The sequence below is a fragment of the Erythranthe guttata genome, chromosome 10 (assembly GCF_056151865.1).
Source record: "Erythranthe guttata isolate IM_541 chromosome 10, IM_541, whole genome shotgun sequence".
In the NCBI taxonomy this organism is placed as follows: domain Eukaryota; kingdom Viridiplantae; phylum Streptophyta; class Magnoliopsida; order Lamiales; family Phrymaceae; genus Erythranthe; species Erythranthe guttata.
Window position 1 is genome coordinate 2609114 of NC_142542.1, and position 20725 is coordinate 2629838.

At 34.4% G+C, this 20725-nt stretch overlaps 2 protein-coding genes across 2 annotated transcripts; both read right to left on the reverse strand.

The window, feature by feature from the left end:
• Positions 1 to 4580: 4580 nt before the first annotated feature.
• Positions 4581 to 9103, reverse strand: LUT1 (Cytochrome P450 superfamily protein). The gene is made up of 9 exons (XM_012976429.2): positions 8477 to 9103; positions 6946 to 7242; positions 6665 to 6862; positions 6448 to 6549; positions 5998 to 6138; positions 5793 to 5900; positions 5169 to 5251; positions 4924 to 5086; positions 4581 to 4826 (listed from the first exon to the last, which is right to left on the reverse strand). The coding sequence occupies exons 1-9, from the start codon at positions 8960 to 8962 to the stop codon at positions 4764 to 4766; spliced, it is 1641 nt and encodes a 546-aa protein (XP_012831883.2). The 5' UTR covers positions 8963 to 9103; the 3' UTR covers positions 4581 to 4763.
• A 5641-nt stretch (positions 9104 to 14744) lies between these two features.
• On the reverse strand, positions 14745 to 17108 carry LOC105952767 (2-oxoglutarate (2OG) and Fe(II)-dependent oxygenase superfamily protein). The gene is made up of 4 exons (XM_012976345.2): positions 16674 to 17108; positions 16334 to 16581; positions 15661 to 16027; positions 14745 to 15142 (listed from the first exon to the last, which is right to left on the reverse strand). The coding sequence occupies exons 1-4, from the start codon at positions 16974 to 16976 to the stop codon at positions 14888 to 14890; spliced, it is 1173 nt and encodes a 390-aa protein (XP_012831799.2). The 5' UTR covers positions 16977 to 17108; the 3' UTR covers positions 14745 to 14887.
• Positions 17109 to 20725: the final 3617 nt, after the last annotated feature.

Sequence of the window (20725 nt, forward strand, 5' to 3'; positions counted from 1 at the left end):
ATAAAACACCATTTTCAAAAAATAATTACAGAAAACCCCTTAGCTAATATTCCACCCATGTGATATTTTCATAATTGCAAAACTACCCTTAATTGCCTATTATACTCTTTCAAAACCCTAATCTTATTTTTAATTTTTTATTCCGCCGCTTTTACGTTTCCAGTCTCTTCTTTGTTTTCTCTCCTTCGTTTTTTTTTTCTCTGTTTTCTCCGGCAATCTTCTCCCCGCCGCTGCCGCCGCCGGAAGATGGAGAAATAAAGAAGAGGAAGCACTCGTCGTCGGCGTGTGGAGGAGAAACACTCTTCTTTCTCAACATTGTGTTCTACCCCGTCGGTGTGTGGAGGAAGAAGAAGAGGAAGCACTCGTCGTCGGAGGAGAATCAACGAAAATTGTTGATGAAGGTATTTGTTTTTGTGGACATTGAAATGCTAATATGTGTTTTTTTGTATGAATTATTTATTTTATTCTTGTTAAGGATTGGTTGAATTGTGTGGTGCGACGGTGTGGTGATAATGGGGGGGGGGGGGGGGGGGGAGGGGGGGGAATTTATGGTTTTTTGGTGGATCGGGCAGAGGACGACGCATGTAGAGAAATTCACGCAGACTGGAATCTTAATCGACTATGTACATGTTCAATAGTCAATTAAGCTAATCGACTATGCTCTGGTAGTCAATTAAGGTGGATCGACTCCAATTTTTTTTTTTTTTTGGATTTTTGTTTATTGATTCCAATTGTATAGATCATTTATAATTTTTGTATATTCTTTGTGTTGTAATATATAGTTGATTTTACATTTTTTCGCATTTGTAATTTGTTATTTTTAGTAGCAAATTCTTATCGACTATGCTTCACATCATAGTTGATTAATATGCTTCTTCGTCAAAAAAAAAAAAAGTTGATTAATATGCTTCATCCGATAATTTCAACATTGCACATGTTATGCATAATGTTATGTACTATTAACGTCGATTATTTAAACATACAAATAATATCTACAGGTGATATAGTCACATATATTCATATTCAACTATAGTCCTATTCGGCGCAGTAAACCTGTCGAGAGAAAAAAATCAATTTTTTGTTTAAAAAAGATTAAAAATAAATATTTTTATTAAAAAAATATTAAAAATAAAAAAATGAAAAAAAATAAAAAATGATAAAATTCTAAATAATATCCGACATAATAAAAAATAAAAAATAAACAATTCAATTATTTTTTGATTTGGTAGCAGATTTTTAGGAATTAGGAAAAAGAAAAAAAAAATGAATAATTGGGACAAAATATGCTAATTGATATAAGGGTAGTATTGGGAATAATATTCTAAGGGATTATCACGAAAAAGATTTAAGGGTTGGACATATCATCATTTATTAGCGATACGAGGACTTATCGCTAATGACCTCAAAAGATAAAAGATGATCCCAAATTGACGGATAAAAGTCAATTTGGAAATGAGCCCTTGGAAGAAACAAAAGAAGGAAAATTTGAAGAAGTCCCCACAAGCAAAAGAAATTTCAAATTGAGCCCTAAAAAAAATACGGAAAAAAATAAAGAAATCATGGAATACTTCAAGTCTCGCCTCACAATTTGACATGCTCTTCGCCGAGACTAGAAGTGGGGGCATTTGTAGACATCGAAATTTTGAGATAAATCACCGATTAATAATCCAATAAATCGACTATTAAATTGTGTCTTAAATTAAAGTCCATAACATATTTGGACTTTAAAATGTCTGGTCCATGTTGCAAGCCCGAGAAACCCTAATCCTAGCTTGTGCCTAAAAAACAAGGCAATGTTTGGAAGCGTTTTTGATCTTATTTTGATTTCATTTTGAGGAAATATGTTTTGGGGAAATAATTTGAGAATGAAAGTAATGTTTGTTTGTATTTTGGAAGGAGACAAAATACACTGTAGCAGTCAAATCATGTTTAAAGGTGTTAGAAAAAAGTATTTTTGAAGAAAAAAAATTGAAAGATGAAGTGATGTTTATTTGTTTTTTAGTGAAGACATTTTTTACTGTAACAGTCAAATCATTTTACTGTAGCAATCACATCATGTCTGAAGGAGAGAGAAACTTTTGAAATTGTTTTGAGAAAATGATTTGAAAAGTGTAATAAATCCCATTTTGTTTTGGGGAAACAATGAAAACAAAACAAAAATGCTTCCAAACATAGCCCAAGTCTTTGGTATATCTAAAAATCAGACTAAAAAAGACACATATCGAGCTCTCAAGCTCACGTCTCGAGCCTCTGCCTCGAATTCATAACATATTTGAATTCGAGGTGTTCGTGATAGGAAATCATTCGTTCGATTCAAAAACAAGCTTTTAAGCTCTTGAATCAAATCTAGAATAAGATAGAAGAATCAGGGGAATTCACCGAGATTGTAATCTGTTTTTGTTTGATAATAAATTTATTTGTTTCCTATATTTTATTATATTTTGCGGATGGAAAAATTTGTGGTTAACACATGGGTTGAACATGTGGTGACAATACTAGCTAATAACAGTTTATTCATTCTATAATTGTAGATTTGGTCGTATATATCAAGTTACGTTTCTATCAACTGAAAGCTAAATGTGTAAGATTGGTGGATTAATTCAATTGCATTCTTCGAGTTGGTTGTGATATTTTGGCGTTGATTATGTTTACAATGTTGTCAAATTACATTTATGTACGATTCTTTATACTAAAAAATGTGATACGAATTTGTTAATATTTTGGTTGTATTCAGATCTACATACTTAGACTTTTTTTTTTTTAATTTGCTGATTTTTTATATTAATGCATTTTGATCTTATAATAATCCCCGTGAGGTACTAGTTATGCTGTAAGAATGAATTTTTATAACTAATAGTATAATTAATTAGTTGGACCAGAGAATTAATCTTTATAACTAATAGTATAATTAATTAGTTGGACAGATTTTGATTTTCTAAGATTATGTATTTTGCATCAATAATGTGGTGTTTAAAGTCAAATGATAAAATTGAGATCTAGATCTTTCGAGGTACTAACTAAATAACTAAATTGTGAAACAATTTGGAGATAACTCAATGCTACATTATTCAAAAGATAATTTAATATATTTGAAATGCTAAATCCCGTTTCATGTTTACCAGTAATGTTTCAATCTTTTTTCTTTTTGTAATTTTTTTGTTAATTTGTCATAGCTTTTTTGCCATCGTGTTCTCGCATCGTCGACATCAACGTAAAGGGGATTTTTCCCGATTTGGACAATTTTGCCATTTTACTTAGAAAATTTATAAAATTGTTGAACGGGGAGATTCGTGACTTGGAATGACGTGACCCGTGAGTCAACTTATGGTGGCGGAGCGCGACTTCCTGCGGAGCGGGTTGACTCAGAAATGCGATGTCTGAAACGCCAACTTATTGCGATAGAGCGCTCATAGAACGCAAGCTTTAAAACCCGGACACCTGGAGAGTGTGGCTCCCAAGGCGTGATACAATTTTTATCTTAAGAGACTCATGCGAGCGTTTTGGATCTGGTCGACCTATACGCTACCAATTCGCAAAAGGGCTGATTCCGAGGTGGGCGTTTGCCCGCAAAGTCAAGATTTGTCTCACTTTAGTTCAAACATTTTCTTTTTTTCCCTTTTCAACTTTTGACTTAAACGTAATCTTTTTTTTTTTTTGTTAATTGAGATTTATGAGTATATACTTAATGCTTTATACTTTTTGGTGGAGCAATATCCATTGATTTGATTGCATAGTGGAAAATGTGTCTTTCGCCAAGAATAAGTTGTGCTTTATCTTTTAAGGTGGAACGGTACTATATTGTCTAGTGGGTAGTTCGTCTTCCATCAAGAATAAGTTGTGTAATGCGTCGCTCGTCGTTGAATATTCCTTTAGGGGCCAAATCCGAGGAAAGACTTCGATGAGGCCATCGGTGATTGATATCTCTTCGAGAGGCCAATTTTGATGAAAAGCTTTGTTGAGGACGGTGGGCATCCATACGAGGGACCCGATCTGATGGTTAATTGAAGGGTTTCTCTCAGACAGAGTCGGCTCTTGGTATTGGAAATTGAAGGGTTTCTCTTAGATAGAGTCGGCTCTTGGTATTGGAGTACCGTATTTAGCGTCGATGAATTGAGCCACAACCTCTGCCGCAGCCATGGTTGCCATTTCATCCATCATGGCTTTCCGGACCCATGAGAATAGAGAATGAATGTTGTTGCTATGTGTCTAAGGTAACGTCGGAGTGGCCCAATGATTGCACTCCAACGCAATGGCCCAATGATTGCACTCCAACGCAGAAGTTAGAAATCAGTTGCTTGTTGAGTATAAGCAACGAACCCTTTAGCTTGCAAAATATAACATGATTTTTATGTAAATGATAGAACATATTTATAGGTGTTGTTTAATGTTGTTTTCCTGTAGAAAACCGATCTGGGACAATGTTATTTCATTTTTAATTTCATAGAGTTTTAGGAAAAATCCTAATTTAGAGTGTCAGATTAGAGAAGATCATTTAATACTAATTTTCTTTCTTTATATTAAAGTCGGATGTTATTTATTATATATTTTTTTTTTATCTTAACCGACGCGGAGGGAGCAAATGAGAAAATGAATAACTTGAATACACTAAATCATTTCACAACTCACTCAACAAATAGTGATTTTCGAGTCCGAGACGACCCCGCAAACGCTAAAAATATGCGTGCAGTCACCAAAAAACTACAATAAAATAGGCACAACTTATGCATTTAACCGTAAAATATATGGATACAAATGTAATGTACCTAAGGAACTGCTGCAGCAGAAGTGTATGCAGTTTGCCTTTGGCTCAGTTTCATGTATAATCCCTGCAAGAAAAAACGATACATTATTTGTTGTCCTCGTACTAGGTTGTTCCATAAGATCCTCATCGCGTTACGAGAAAAAAAAAATCGAAGAAATTACATTTGCTGTGTGAATAGTGGCACCAGTTGTCATGCCGATGTTTTGATCCGGAACCAAATCAAAGTTCAAATGCTGTAGAAATACTGCAAGCGCTACAATCGCTTCGAGCAAAGCAAATTGATCTCCCACACATTTGCGCGGGCCTCCACTAAACGGGATAAATCTGCAATTCAATATTATTTAAATTAGCTACAACTTTATTAAGGCCTCCGATAGAAAACTAGTGATGTTTGTATATAGCTAACCTAAAATCGGTATTCGTTTCATTAGGAACCGCTCCTTCTAAGTCGAATCTTTCCGGAACAAATTCATCTGCTCTGTCCCATACCTTGACAAAACAAAACCAGAGAATTTAATCACCGAATATTTTTAATATTTTTAGGGTAAATTACAACCACCCCTGAGGTATGGTCAAATTACGAAAAAACCCCTCTTGTTTGGGTAATTACATGTACCCCTCAACTATGAATCTTCTTACATCTCCACCCTTATGGTGTCAAATTCAACATAATCATCTAGATGTCGTAGAATATTCTCCAGTTTGAACTCGTTTTGTGCAAAAATACTGTTTCTGATGCACCACAATCTGATATATACAAGCCAAAAAACACATCTTATGATCATCTAGCTTCAAAATGTGGAGCTCGAATAGGATAAAACAGATCCAAAATTGAGAATATTCCATATAATCTTGAAGATTTCACTAAATTTGAAACCGCAAGGGTGGACGTGTTAGAAGATTTATAGTTAAGGGGTGATTGCAATTACCCAAACAGGAGGGGAGTTTTTGTAATTTGACCATACCTCAGGGGATGGTTGTAATTTACCCATATTTTTAATTAATATCCCGTCTCTAAGGAAACGAATACCTGTGCAGAGTGATGAACATTGTAGACTGAGATCATGACATCTTGACCAGGGTTGACCTTGTAGTCACCCGGTAGTACGTCAGCAACTTGAGCTCTTCTCAAGAGGACCTAATGGAATTTACACTCGAGTGAATTGATTGATTATCGGATAAAGAACAAGGGCATTTTTGTCATTTGACGGATATCTTAAAGTTGAAGTTATTACAGGCGGATGAGGATATAGACGCATCGATTCCATTATGCAACGTGTCAAGAACTTGAGATTCTTTATGTCCTCGTATGTAGGAAGCCTACCCTGCAAAACACTGTCCACTTCTTCTTGTGCTCGTCTCAAAGACGACGGGTCCTGCAAATATATACAATATGAGTTTATTGCATTCAGTACCCCTGTGTTTAGTCTAATTGTTAAAAAACTCCCCAGTGTTAATAATATTAGTATAAACCATCCGATAATCCAATTTTATTATCGATCCGATTTAGGGGCATTAATGCAATAAACTCCAATCATTATATTCCTTTCCCATTTTACCCTCCGAATTTGCTGCTTCGTGATATGGTACTCAAGCAAACGAATAAATCACACTTTCTGAAACATTATTCAATTGCGTGAAAATATCGAAAACCGAAAGTGATGAAGGAGAATGGCAAATTATACCTTACTAAGCAAATAAGCCGTCCAAGTTAAAACCGAACCCGTAGTTTCATGACCAGCAACTAACATCGACAAAAGATCATCCCTTAGCTGCGTACTCGAAACCTAAAAACAAAAACAAAAAAAATGTTTATCAATCCGTTTGTTTAAGTAAAAACAAAAAAATGTGACGAATTGAGTTTTATAGAAAAATAACGTGACGAATAATCAATTTTAATACCTCATCTCTGCTAGCAAGCAAGAAACGAAGAATACTGGGATCAGCATCATTCACATACTCCTCCTCGTTTATCCTCTCACCTTCTCCTTCGACAATCTCTTTGCACTTTGCTATTAGCTCTTCCACAGTTTCTCGTATTAAAGAAACCGCCTTCTCAGCCTTAATTTGCCTCGGTACTACTTTACACAGAGCATTAATCTGACAAACGAGAAAAAAATACAAGCAAGTAATGAAATGTTCTTATCGTTAAAAATAAGTTATGAGTTCAAAGAATAACCTGCCTTCCAATACGGCAATAAATCAGTGGAACGAAGCTCTGCTTCTTTCAGTGCAGTATAAACTGCATCGATTACGGGACTATTGGCAGTGAGGGAGTCGAAATCGTAGTTGAATAAAGCTAGTCCGATAACATCGAGAGTTAGCTGAGAGAATTTATCCTCCATATTTACAGCAGAGCCATTGAGTGAATCTGGCTTGAGTTTCTCCACGAGACGCTCGGCGCATCTGCAAAAGACCCGGTCAACCATTATGGACAAGTACTTCTTGTGAAGCGATGGACCCACCGCCCTGCGCCTTGCCTATATATTAATAACCATACTTTCTTTTAAACTCAAAACAGTGGCAAACCTGTAATAACCATAAATTTTTTAACCTAAAAACCAGGTGATTCCTTGATGAAACAATACACTGATACATAAGATTTTAGAATTATATAACAGTGCACTGTAATTCAGTTCCATTTTGAATTATTTTAAGGGTAAATTACGGCCACCCTTAAGGTAAGGTCAAATTACGAAAAAATCGCTCATATTTGAGTAATTACAACCACCCTTAAGGTAAGGTCAAATGACGAAAAAGTCTCTCATATTTGAGTAATTACAACCACCCTTCAACTATGAATCTTCTTACGTATCCACTCTAGCGGCATCAAATTTAGTGAAATCTTCTAGATTATGTGGAATATTCTCTAACTTGTACCCGATTTACCCCATTCGAACTCCACATTTTGAAATGATCATAAGATGTGTCTAGCTTGTAAATATCAGATTGTAGTGCATCAGAAATTGAATTAACGAATATAAACTAGAGAACATTTCACGGAATCTAGGACTTTGTTTGTTACCAGTTTTGAAATTGTTTTCAGTCTTTCCCCAAAATAAAATCATCCTTCTAAAATATTTTCAAAACCTTCCCTAAAAAAAACTCAAATGATTCTCTCTCTAACAAACATGATTTGACAGCTACGGTAAAATATGCTACGGTAAAATATGTATTTACTAAAATACAAACTAAAATCACTTTTTATCTTTCAAATTCTTCTTACAAAATACATTTTCCCAACACCTTTCAGACATGATTTGACTGGCTACTCTACAAATTGTCTCTTCTCAAAACACAAACAAACTTTATTTTATTTTTAAATTCTTCTTCGAAGAGATATCCAAAATAAAATGGAAACCGAAGCCCAAAAGCTTACGAAACATAGCCTAGAAGACTATGTTGGTGCATCATAAACTACATTAACGAAACAGTTCACGGAATCTAGAAGATTCTGTTGAATTTTACATCCTATGTAAGAAGATTCATATCGTATGTAAGAAGATTCATAGTTGATGGTGGTTGTAATTACCCAAACATAAGGGTTTTTTTTTCTTCGTAATTTACCCTATGATTAATTTAATCATCCCAAAAACCCATAAAATAACAACTAGACCAACCAAATGTGGATCCAAATTCCAATTACAAATCAAAGGCTTAATATGTATGATAATTGAGAAAAAAAAGAAAAGAGACAATTAATGAATGAATTACCATCCAAAGAGAGCCCTCAGCGATGGCGAAACCGGAGCCGAACAAGAATTCAGAAACCTCGGCGACAAGCCCTTTGCTGTACTTTGTGCCGTAGTTTCTCAAGACGTGTTTGGCTATGGCGGGGTCACTAACCACCACGAAGTTTCTGGGCCCCGCCGCGAGGCGGTAGATGGGGCCGTACTCGTTCATCCATTTGAAGAGGGGAAGGAAGAGGGCCCCACCGAGGAGGTCCGACACGTCATCAAGCTTGGCGCTGGCGATGGGTATGTTTGAATCATCGTCTTTTGGGGATAGCGATTTCGTTAGAGAGGTTAGCCAGTCTGGGCTCACCCACGATTTGGGTTTGGTGGTCGGCGCCGGTGGTTTGTTTCCTGTCGAGTTTTTTATGGAGAGTGAGGGGGAGGGAGAGTGGCGGTGGCGGTGGCGGTGGAGTCGGCGGCGGTGGGTGGTGGTGGAGAGAGAAGAGAGAGACAGAGAGAATGACATGGTGAGTGTTTAATTGGTGGTTGTGGTGTTCGATGACTTTTGTTTTCCGGCCACCGTGTGTGAGCTTACTGTACTTGTGGATTATACGGTGGTGCTCGCTTATCAGTTATCACCACCACCGAACTCAAAATTAAACCTTTTTTTTTTTTTTTTTTGGGTAAATCAACTGTCATTTTATTTCGGGTGAATTGCATTTTGCACCCCATAATTAACCCCAATTGGTGCTTTGCACCCCTACTATTTTTCAAATTGGTAAAGTCCACCATGCAATTATATTTCTCATGGAACAATGCACTCCCGCATCAACCTTAAGAGATATTTTGAAGAGAATTTTCATGCTTGATGGTATGTTATAGTTTTAAAAACTATTTTTACATATGATAGGGTGGAAAAAGCCAAACACTGTTAATTATGGGGTCAAAATGCAATTCACCCTTTTATTTCTTATGTATTTTCAATTATATTATTACTTCGTGAAATATGGAAAGGGGCCAGATTGACCAGAAATGCTTTTGATAGGTTGCAAAGTAATTTTTAATATAATTCTAAAAACTCTAACAATTTAACAAATTCTCTTCTTTTCAATTTGGTAAATTGTTGCGTTTTTTTCATCGGATTTATCAACTTGGGAGCTACGATAAACCAGATGAACGACGAGTATCCTAATTTTCAGGTAATTTCTTTTGTTTTTTTCAGAAAACAAAATTGGTTATTCCGTGTTAGTCAATACAAAATCCCTATTTGCAATCCTGAATTCCGTGTTAAAGAACATGGGATTAAATTTTTTTTTTAAAGAGAAACCAAAATCCGGGTTTCGTGTTGAACAACATGGAAATAGCACAATTCATTTCTTATTCGAGACATACGTGATTCAAGAATCTTTCAAATATAAAATTCACCTCAAATATTCTGTTATAGTATGAATCGAAAATTAACGTCGATAGATTTTTTTGGTTGAGAGATTTTCAGAAGAAAATAAAAATTTGAAATATGAAAAATTAATAAATATTGGAATTACTCTGTGACTCATCAATTTTCACTCTGTAATCTCATTTTAGATATGGAAATTGTGCCCGCATGGGTGTAGCTCAACTGGTTCCGGAGGTGGTAAGTTGGTGCAAGGCCCTAGGATCGAATCTTGGCAGCCGCAGTGTGGGAATTTCAACTCCAATGAGTTGGTTCCTTGTGGGCCCCAGGTCCGGGTCCGCTACCTTAACGGGCCGTTGAGTTACCATGATTTACATTCCTCCATCAATCCTTGTCGGGCCAAGGGATGGGGGCCCTGGGGGCGAGGGATTTCGCCTTTTGGTGCAAGATATGGAAATTGTCACGCCATATTTGAATTTCGATGAGTTCGATTAAAAAAAAATTATTTTTATGGTAATATTTTTTATTTTGGATTTCATAATTTAGAATTTCTAATTTCTAATCGGAAATGGAATATATATGAGATTCTGAAATAATTCCAAATATTAAAAAACAGAAAAATCAAAATTACTCTTATAATGTAAAAGTTATAGGCAAAATACACTTTATCCCCTTGGACTATTTTCTATGTAACACTTTGATGGAGGTCGATTTAACCACCATTAACATTGGCTCTTCTCGAACACCTTCCCCGATCTCGATCACCGGAATATTGCTCCGTTCACCTGAAATCCTGGGGCTTGAGCCCCGGGGAGACCCTCTGACGCTCAAGTTAATTGGGAAATAGTTCAAGAAAGAGTAATATAATAGGAAAACGAAATAGAGAAGAAGACGATGTGAGATCTGTGATTTGATCGTGTATCTTAGTGTGTGTAGGAGTGTGTAATGTGTGTAAATAAAGCGTACCTTCTATGGTGAAGAATATGGAGTATTTATAAGTCATACATATTCTTGAGGCTTTGACCTAATTTTGAGCCCATTAAACATGATAAAGTTGGGTTATGGTCCACCAATGATATCCAATCTCAAAGATTTACATGAGCCCAATAGAATGCTAAATTGGGCATCATCATATACTCCCCCTAGTCTCTAGTGATCCGAACGTAGTGGTTCACTGGAGACTATAAATAAAAGTCTGAAATCCATAGGAGAAATCCAATTACCGAACTCCAATAAGTGAATGCCGGCCATATAAGACCAGTAAGCGGGGACCAATTAAGAAGTCCAATAAGAGAGGAGATCCGATAATTGAAGACCAATAATGTTCCGGGAGTCGGCTCGGTTTAAGAGCTCGGCCGATCACCTCCGGGATTTTCAACCCCATAGTTAATATGATTTTGGGGCGTCCCCCAGGACTTTCAACTGTCAATTTTTATCATTGAGGATTTCGAACCGAACATTGAGGATTTCCGTAAGTCGATCGTTCGCTTCCAACGTCTTCAATCGCCATAATAACCAGACTAGAGTCGCCTTCGATAATTACTTTTCTCCATTCATTTTTGCGAGCAAATTCCACCGCAAGGAAAGCTGCTTTTGCTTCTGCTTCTGCTAAGGTAGGATCTAGAGGTTGTCGAATACATACCAATGACCATCTCACACAGTCTTTCAAGTTATTAATTTCTTGCAATAATGCCAACGCCAACAATTTCTTTGAATTAATGGCGGCATCAAAATTAACCTTAATGACACCCATATTTGGAAGTAGCCATTTTATCTCAACATGTCTCCTTGAAATATTAGATTTAAGGATATTGGGGTGTCGCAACTGCTGCACAAATTTGTTTACAAACATCATCACCTTCATTGCATCCAACGACTCTTCGTCGAAATATGTCGCTTACGGGAAAACCATATTTCCCAACAAGTAATCATGCACTTCTCAAACCGCCCGATTCTAACGACTTCTTTTGTGTGCAATAACCAATCGCTCAGGGTTGTCCCAAGCCACCTATAAACTGTCCAAGGAATATTACTAAGTGCTCGTACTTGTCTCGAAAAAAGACCATACAGGAAAGCAATGTGATCCCTTCCACACCTACTACAAATTATATAATTCATTTATATAATTTATATGATATAATTTATTAATGTATAAATTTTGATTTTTTTAAATTATATAATTCATTTATTAGAATTATTATATTTATATAATTTATTCTTGATTAATTATGTGTTTAAAGAACATAAATAATTTGAGAGTTCGTTCCAACTTCTATCTCATCGAGTATTATTTTCTTAATTTTCATATTTTAAATTAATAGATCTATTCAACTTAATTTAAGAAAATAATTTGAATTTTAAATGAATAAATTAATTTTGCGTAGACCACCCTTATGTTGCAAAACCATGCACTAAATCTCCCTTTTTTATGAATTTTTTTTGCATAAAATCCCATCTATAGTTAAAGGCGTTAACTTTTAACGGAAAAAAAAAGATTTCGTGCAAAGTAAAATAAAACACAAGAGGTTTTTACGCTAGAAAAAAAACACAGGCGAGATTTGGCGCATGCTTTCATTAACACAAGGGGATTTTATGTTTTTTACCCATATTAATTACTAAAACATAATGTATTTATACATGTGTGTTTTAGATCGGTATCAATAAGACCCGTAAGCTAACCCAGAACAATCCGGTTCTAAAAACTAAAACTCATTAAGCGATCCAGAACCGTTTAACTTACTCAGACCTGCACCAAACGGGTCGGTTTCGGGTCTGAGGAAGTTTTTTAGAAGCCAATGTGAAATGGAAATTTCTAAGTCAAAATTGAACAAATAACATAGTAACGACTAATAAACACAAGACTCATGTATGTTGGAGTATAAAAGTATACACTAAAAAATCTCTTTCTTGCCTTGGGAAACTGACTAAGGTGGAGAAAAAATCTTGAAATCAAGAAATGACTAATTAGCTACATTCAAAAGTATAATAAACATAAAAGATAAGGTCAGAAATTAAGACTAGAATAATTATATTTCAAGTCAAGAATCAATCAATCAATATATTCTTGTAATATGACAACTGCGGAATAATATGACATAAATATATGTGGATTCAACAATAATCAAACACACCGGCATAGAAAAACATGACACTAAAAAAACATTAAAAAAAAATATAGAATAAATAAATAAATAAATAAAATAAAAATCAAACACACTGGTATAGAAAAGCATGACATAATATACGCGTATTCAACAATAATCAAACAAACCGGCATAGAAAAATAAATGAATTGAGGTCTTAAGTCTTAACAAGATTTAAGAAAAAACAATGTGAAGTCGTTTGCAAATTAAGGAACGTACAATATATATATATCATCTTTTCGAAATTCAAATATTTCCAATGAAATTATAATTGAACAATTAAATTCTAACACAAGAAATTAAAGTTATTTAAAGATGATAAAATCTTAGAATTCCTTTTTCCATAATGAAGACAATTAATTATCTATCTAAATAATAAATCCAAAATTCTATTCTAACTGAGAATCCTAATAAACTAAAAGGGTCATTTGAGATAGGTTCGGAACTCCAATGGCCAAACATTAAAATTGAGCATCATAAATTAATTTGATGCTAGTTTTATTATTTTAATTTGATACCCATTTACTTCTACCGCAAACATTAAATGGATTATTAAAAACTATATATATATATATATATATATATATATATATATATATATATATAATTGATACATGTCATTTTATGATAGGCTTTTTGGGTAGTTAATTTTTTTATTACGTTTTTTCGAAGGATGTGGAAGTTAAGTATCAAAATAGTACCAATTTAATTCCTCCATTGGAAATGAAATTTGAGTTTTGGAGCATCAAAATAGAAGTTTTACCATTTAGTTTTGCATTTCATTCCTCTATTGGAGTTGCTCACATTAATTTAATGATGCCTCTCACTTTTCTTATTCCAAAACTACCCCGTTATAAAAATTTCGTCCAACCTTAAACTATAGTCAACTACATTAATTTAATGATGCCTCTCACTTTTCTTATTCCAAAACTACCCCCTTATAAAAATTTCGTCTAACCTTAAACTATAGTCAGCTACATTAGACATGGCCACGGTTCAGTTTAGTTCCGGTTCCGATTCCAAGCCGCCTGTTCCGGTTTTAGAGGAACCGGAACCTAACCGTGTATAGGCGATTTAAAACGGTTCGAAAACAGTCGGTTCCAGTCCGATTCAGACTTTGAGAATAAATTGAATAAAATGAAAATTGTGAGAGTGAGTTGATATATGAAAAAGAGATCGTTTGGGAGTATTGATTATAGGTTAAAACAATAGTTGAGACTTTGAGAGATTTTTCAAAAGTCAAAATCCTAGATTCAAAACTTAAAATTCATAATCAAATACAAAATTCAAAGTCCCAAGTTCAACCTCCACAACGCAATTTTGGGCATTTTTCAATATTTAAAATTCGGGTTTCCGGGTCTGTCCTCCAGGTTATGGGTCTACGAACAGAGGAACCGAAAACCGACTCATAAATCAGTGGGTCATCTGGTTCAAGCGGTCAACGGGGTGTGTCCGGGCGGTCCGGATAGAACTCGGGCCAGCAGGATATAATTAACTCTTTAATTAGAAATAAAATAAAGTTTAAACTAAAGTCAGCGAGTTATAAAATGAAACAACAGATTGAACCATATGTTTTGTAAATACAATTCTCCAACTTGTATAACTTTGGATTAATATAATATATTGTTATTATCAATATAAATATTAAACATCAAGAAATACAATTTAAATCAACCCACGGAGGCTCTAATTACAGTATAATAATCCCTATATACTTCTTAACTACATTTAATTAATGTAATCGTTGCATGTCAACTGATGCATGCACTTCACACACCAACAAACCAATAATTTCTACATAATTGATGACGCAGCAAAAACACAAAAATAATAAAGTCAAAATGCAAAAAGTCCACATCCTTTTTTATTTTAATTTTTTTTCTTTAATTATATATATTTATATTATTTTATTATATTATTGGGTTTGTTCAATTTTCCTGGACTCAAGGAAGTTTTTCTTCTTGGAATCACAAGTTTTTAGGTAGGCAACAAAATCAGCAAAATTTGTGTCTTTATAAAGCCTTGGATTTGTCTGAGTAATCAGCTTTGGGGAAGGTCTCACAGTACTTGTGAAAGGTAGACTGTGCAAAGAAGCAACTGAAATCCTATGCTTGGTTGAGTTCACTAGTACTCTATGCAACACACTCTTGTACCTTCCGTTGCTGAATATCTGCTCAAAACAAATCAATTCATTATTACAAAGTATACAAAAAGAATGAAAAAAAAAAGGAAAAAGAAAACCTACTTAATTAGTAAAATACTAGAAGCATATTTATTTGTGTGTAAATTACGGTCACACCCTGAGGTAAGGTCAAATTACGAAAAAAATTCTATGTTTGGGTAACTACAGCCACCTTCAACAATGAATCTTCTTATACGTCCATTCTTATATATGGTGCCAAATCAACAGAGTCTTCTAGATTATGTGGAATGTTCTCTAGTTTGTACTCGTTTTGTAAAAAAAATGCAGTTTCTGATGCACCACAATAATCTGATATTTACACGCCAATGGACACATCTTATGATCATATTGTTTCAAAAATGTGGAGCTCGAATGGGATAAAACGGGTACAAACTGGAGAATATTCCACATAATCTTGTTTAAAAAATGTTAAGAGGACTGATTGTAATTACCCAAACATGATTGATTTTTTCGTAATTAGATGACTTTATATTAATTATTCATACCTCGAGGTGGTCACCAACATTGACGACGAAGGAACCGGGTATGGGCTGAACGGTGACCCATTTATTCCGGTGCTGGATCTGCAAGCCCTTGACGTCGTCTTGAAGGAGTAGAGTGAGGAAACCGTAATCGGAATGAGGCGGCATTCCGAGCGTCAAATCGGGTTGCGGGCATGCCGGGTAGCAATTGACAACCATTAGCTGGCTGCCATTCTCTATTTCATTTTTTATTCCTACAACCTCATCAACATCTTCATATTTTTCTGTCTTCTTGTCTGTGTCGGTCTTTAGCCCTAGGCTCTCTAGTATGGCCTCCACCACCATCATGAACAAACTTCTTGTTTCTTTTGCATATGTTACTCCCAATTGCCTGTTTTTTTCACAATATAATATTCATATTAACTAATAATATATTCTTTTCAAAAATTATAAATATGAACCAGATAAACTTCAAACCATACGAGATGTGTAAACTGCACTGAACACTGAACAGCGCTACGCGACAAACTCAATTTATTATACATTTACTATCCTACTCAATCAATTAGGCCATAATAAATTCTTAGTTATTCCTCTAATCAAAATTTAGTTAAATTTTGAGATGAATAGGTGACCGACCCCTTTGACTTAATTAGCAAAGAAATGGGATATAATAATATGTAATTAGTTTTGTTACCTAAAGTCGAGTGGGGAAGTGGGCCAAAGAGGGAGGACATCGGGAAGAGGGTGACAGACCAATTTGAGAAAATCCCTCCAGCAAAAAACACCGTCGTTTGTCTGATTGAAGCTCGTCCCATATCTTACCGGCGAGCTCATATCCGCCGACATATACTTCTCTCTCTCGGCGAATGGCATCTCGAAGAATCTTTTACCCACGTCCACCATATTGCTCGTGACCTCCTCGGAAATGCCGTGGTTCACTAGCTGCAGATCAATCAATTAATTCCAATAATTAAGCTTATATGTTCACATCAAATTATACAACGAATAACATTATTAATTAGTTTTTTTCTCACCTGGAAAAATCCAAAGTTCTGGCAGGCGTAGGCGAGAGATTCGAGGACTCGCGACCGGTTTGGACCTTGCAACTCGGCCAGGTCGATCACGGGAAGCTCAAGATTGACCTCGGGCACGGAGTTGGCGGCGTTGGCGTTCGGGCGCTCGGCGGCGGGGAGTATGTACTTTACGGGGACGTGTTCGATCCCGTTGTCGTACATGTTCTTGACGCCTTTCTGGTACATGGTCTCCAGTGATTGGTTATAAGTATTTTGTTGCTCTGTCGACATTGCCATTAATGAAGGAGACATACTCCAGCACATGCAAATTGGACAAAGGAGATTAAAATAAATAAATAAATAAATACTATTGCAAAAAAATTATTTGTCACGTGAAATTCTCTTGTAAGAATTAAAAGAGAAAATAGGGGAGAATTAATTATGAGATGGTGTTGTGGGGGAATTAAGGAAAGAATGAAAGGGTGTATTTATAGGAGGAACCAAGGCGCGAGAGACACGTGTAACCTTAACAGTGGCTGGTTTTGGGGGAAAATGGTTTTTGAATTTCTAGATTTATATATTCTAAATTCCTAATAGTACTGGTTTTTACATGCAATCAAAACCGTTGACAATTTGTTGTTTATGTATGACTAGGGGGTTATTAGTAGGGACATGCATACGATTTTTGGTTATTAGGGGGTGTTGACTTTCTATAAAGTCTACTCTTATTATACAATTAATTATTTAATAATCCTCAAAATCAAAATATCTTACAAAATTTGGGTAAACGCATAAAAACCACAATTTGTTTATGAGAACTTGTACTAATTAAAACCCCATTTGCTATATTTTTATTGTGTAAAACATTTAACAGTTTTTTTTTTTTTTTTTTTTTTTTTTTTTTCTCTTTGCACAAAAATCGTCCAACATTCAGTTGTGCCCGTGTATTTCACACCAAATTTCTATCATTGTGCTTGGCTTTAGAAAAAAAAAGAGAAAACTTTTGAGCCTTAAATGTTTAATGCACGGCTGTTCACCCTGTCGGTAAATCAACCGAACCGAATATTTGGTTTGGTATTTGGTAATTTTTTTAATTTCGGTATTCGGTACGGTACCGAATACCAAAATATTTAATATATATACTCTCTCCTTCTCGTTATATTTGTCATTTTGAGTTGATGCACAAGTATTAAGAAAACTAATAAATGTGCATGGATTCTGGAATATCATAATAATATGACTTAAATGCCACTTTTATTAATTTCTTCACCTAATTTTATTACGAATAGTAAGGACAAATATGAGAAAAATACAATAAATGGTTTAATAAAAATCTAAAGTGACAACTATTTTGAATTTTTTTTTCCTCTAGGAAGACAAATAAAATGGAAAGAATGGAGTATTTATTTGTTTCATTTATTTTAAATTCTTTAAGCTTTATAACATACAATACTTATAGGACTGATATTTTTTTTCATTATTTATAAATTAGCCTCTACTGATAATTATTTTTTCAGGACATAATATTGAAATTTGAATGTCAAATTCAAGAATTAATTGGTTTAAATATTGTTTTTACTTTTTTCAATGTTACAAGTACCAAACCAAAAAGATCGAATTAATTCGGTAAAAAACCGTAACGAACCGAATAGGAACCACAAGTTTTCGAATAGTTCAATTCGATACGATTTTATCGAATGCAGACCCCTAGTTTAATGTATACATTCATGAATGAATTTCGTTGTCAATTACATTTGTAGTACTGATCATGCAGTCCAAAAATATGAATAATGCATGCTATTTTTTTTGTGTTTTGTCAATTTCAAATAGAGAAACACACACGCTGTGTGTGTATGTGTGTGAAGGTTGACTTTTTGAAATGACTTCATGCATATTGGGGGGCCGGGGGTGGGGGTGGGGTTGCCTGTGTCGCACTCGCAAATCCTTAGTCATCACTTGTTTACATTTATTCTTCACCTTATTATATGTATGTACTGTAGATTTGATTCAGTCTCCAAACATAGTCCTTATTTTATTTTATTTCTATTTTGATTTATTATATTTTAATTTTGTTTCGATATAAATATTCAGTCTCCTTATTTTTACTTTGTTAATGTTGTATTTACATTGGTAATACTAGACTCGATTATTACTTGTCAGTTGTCACGCCATTCTTGACTTTTTAAATAATTTAATTCAATATGTTTACAGTGAAATCTTGACTTGGTCAAAATTGAAGTTGACCTCCGACACGAACGCCAGACTTGGCCAGGCCAATTTGCGATTAACATTCAAGTCTCTCCACCTCTCATCTTTGAAATAATGAAATACAGAGTCCTGTAAGGGAAGGTCTATCGGTTGAAGCACTAGCGGAGCTAGGATATTAAGTTTGCAGGGGACTAATACATTAAAATTTTTAACATTCACGATTTTTTTAAACCATTACATAGAAATAGGGATTCGAGAATTGTTGGGGGGGCTATGGCCCCCTCTGCCCCTATGCTAGCTCCGCCACTGAATTGAAGTAAGTGAGCACGTATCAATTGACTCAGATTCGAATCCCATCGCCAACGGTCGCTAGATAGAGCTTGTCACACATAGTTAACCTAGTGTGGTTTACGTCTCTATTATGGTTGAAGCAAGTGAGCAAGTGTCAATTAACTCAAATTCGAATCCCCTTGCCAACGGCGCTAGATGAAGCCTGTCACACATAGTTAACCTAGTGTGATTTACGCCTCTATTATGGTTTGCAAGCTATTATACGATAGTCTAGGTTTAGTGCATTTGTACGATTGGATGTAAGTTTCCTTCATTACCAAAAATATTAAAATATAAAATACAAAATATTACACACACACACACACACACATAATATATATATATATATATATATATATATATATATATATATATATATATATATATATATATATATATATATATATATATATATATATATATATATATATATATATATATATATATTTGAGTTAATATTTAATCGAGAAGAGATGTGATAAATGTCGTTCGAGTTTTAATAATACCGTTACGACTTCAACCGTGATTTTGATCACTTTTAATTCCAAATTTTGCAAAACCCGAAAAAGAGAATTTGTAGTATTCTGAGTTAGTTTTCTAATCCAACTTGAATCGCCAAAATTGGATATCGGACGAGAAAGATATACATGAATCAATGGATACTGCCCACAACTTTGATGTATAGAGGTATCTAAAATTCAAAATGTGACTAATTCATGCATAACTTTGTCACACGTCATCCAATCTAGCGGATTTAAGTTGGATTAGAAAGCTAACCCAAAGGACTACAGTTTTCGTGTTTCGAATTTTGCCAAAATCAAAATAGAAATATGTCAAAATCAGGTTCGAACTCAAAACAACATTAGTAAAATTGAAACGACATTTAACATTTCAAAATTAAGAATAATTAAAAACTAATTTGAATTAAAATATTTTATATTACGTGTCTCTCTGCAATTTTAATGGAGAACAAATTTGTTTTCTCGAATAACGACTATATACCCCGTAAAATCAATGTTATTTTATCATATATTTTTTTATTTAGATGCGCATCTACCTTGAAAGTCGACTAAGAAAAACCAAAGAAGTACCAATATTATAAGGATAGTATTTTTTCACAACTTTATTGATGAAGAAATTGCATGTTGAGTTGCGATGGTTTACATCAATATTCGATTTCGGTAAATGAGAGAAGTCATACTTTTTTCATTACAAAGGGTAACATACAATCAAACGTTTAATCTCGAAGGGAGCTTGCATTTAAAATAATTGAAATGATAGTATCTAAGGTGGAGTCTGCAAAAACTTTTAAATTTAAAAGATGGTTAGAATAAAACTTAAAATAATTGCTTATCTTTAAAAGTTGCGAGAGTTTATTTCTAATTTTTCTAAAATGAAATATAGTACTTTTAAATACAAAATGCCAATTTGTGATTATAATTTGCTAAACTTATTATATTAACATTTCCTTAATATTGGTGAGTAGGCGTTCCCATCATGAAAAGCGTGGAACGCCATTTGCCAAGTGTTTTTGC

Bases quoted from the DNA above. Each gene is read 5' to 3' on its own strand.
- LUT1 (XM_012976429.2), bottom strand. From the start codon at position 8,962: ATGTCATTCTCTCTGTCTCTCTCTTCTCTCTCCACCACCACCCACCGC. The intron at 7,243-8,476 runs GTAATTCATTCA...ATTAATATATAG, and splicing joins CTGAGGGCTCTCTTTGGATG to GCAAGGCGCAGGGCGGTGGG. The intron at 6,863-6,945 runs GCAGGTTATTCT...CTCGTTTGTCAG, and splicing joins ATTTATTGCCGTATTGGAAG to ATTAATGCTCTGTGTAAAGT.
- LOC105952767 (XM_012976345.2), bottom strand. From the start codon at position 16,976: ATGTGCTGGAGTATGTCTCCTTCATTAATGGCAATGTCGACAGAGCAA. The intron at 16,582-16,673 runs GTGAGAAAAAAA...ATTGATCTGCAG, and splicing joins AGAACTTTGGATTTTTCCAG to CTAGTGAACCACGGCATTTC. The intron at 16,028-16,333 runs GTAACAAAACTA...TGAAAAAAACAG, and splicing joins ACTTCCCCACTCGACTTTAG to GCAATTGGGAGTAACATATG.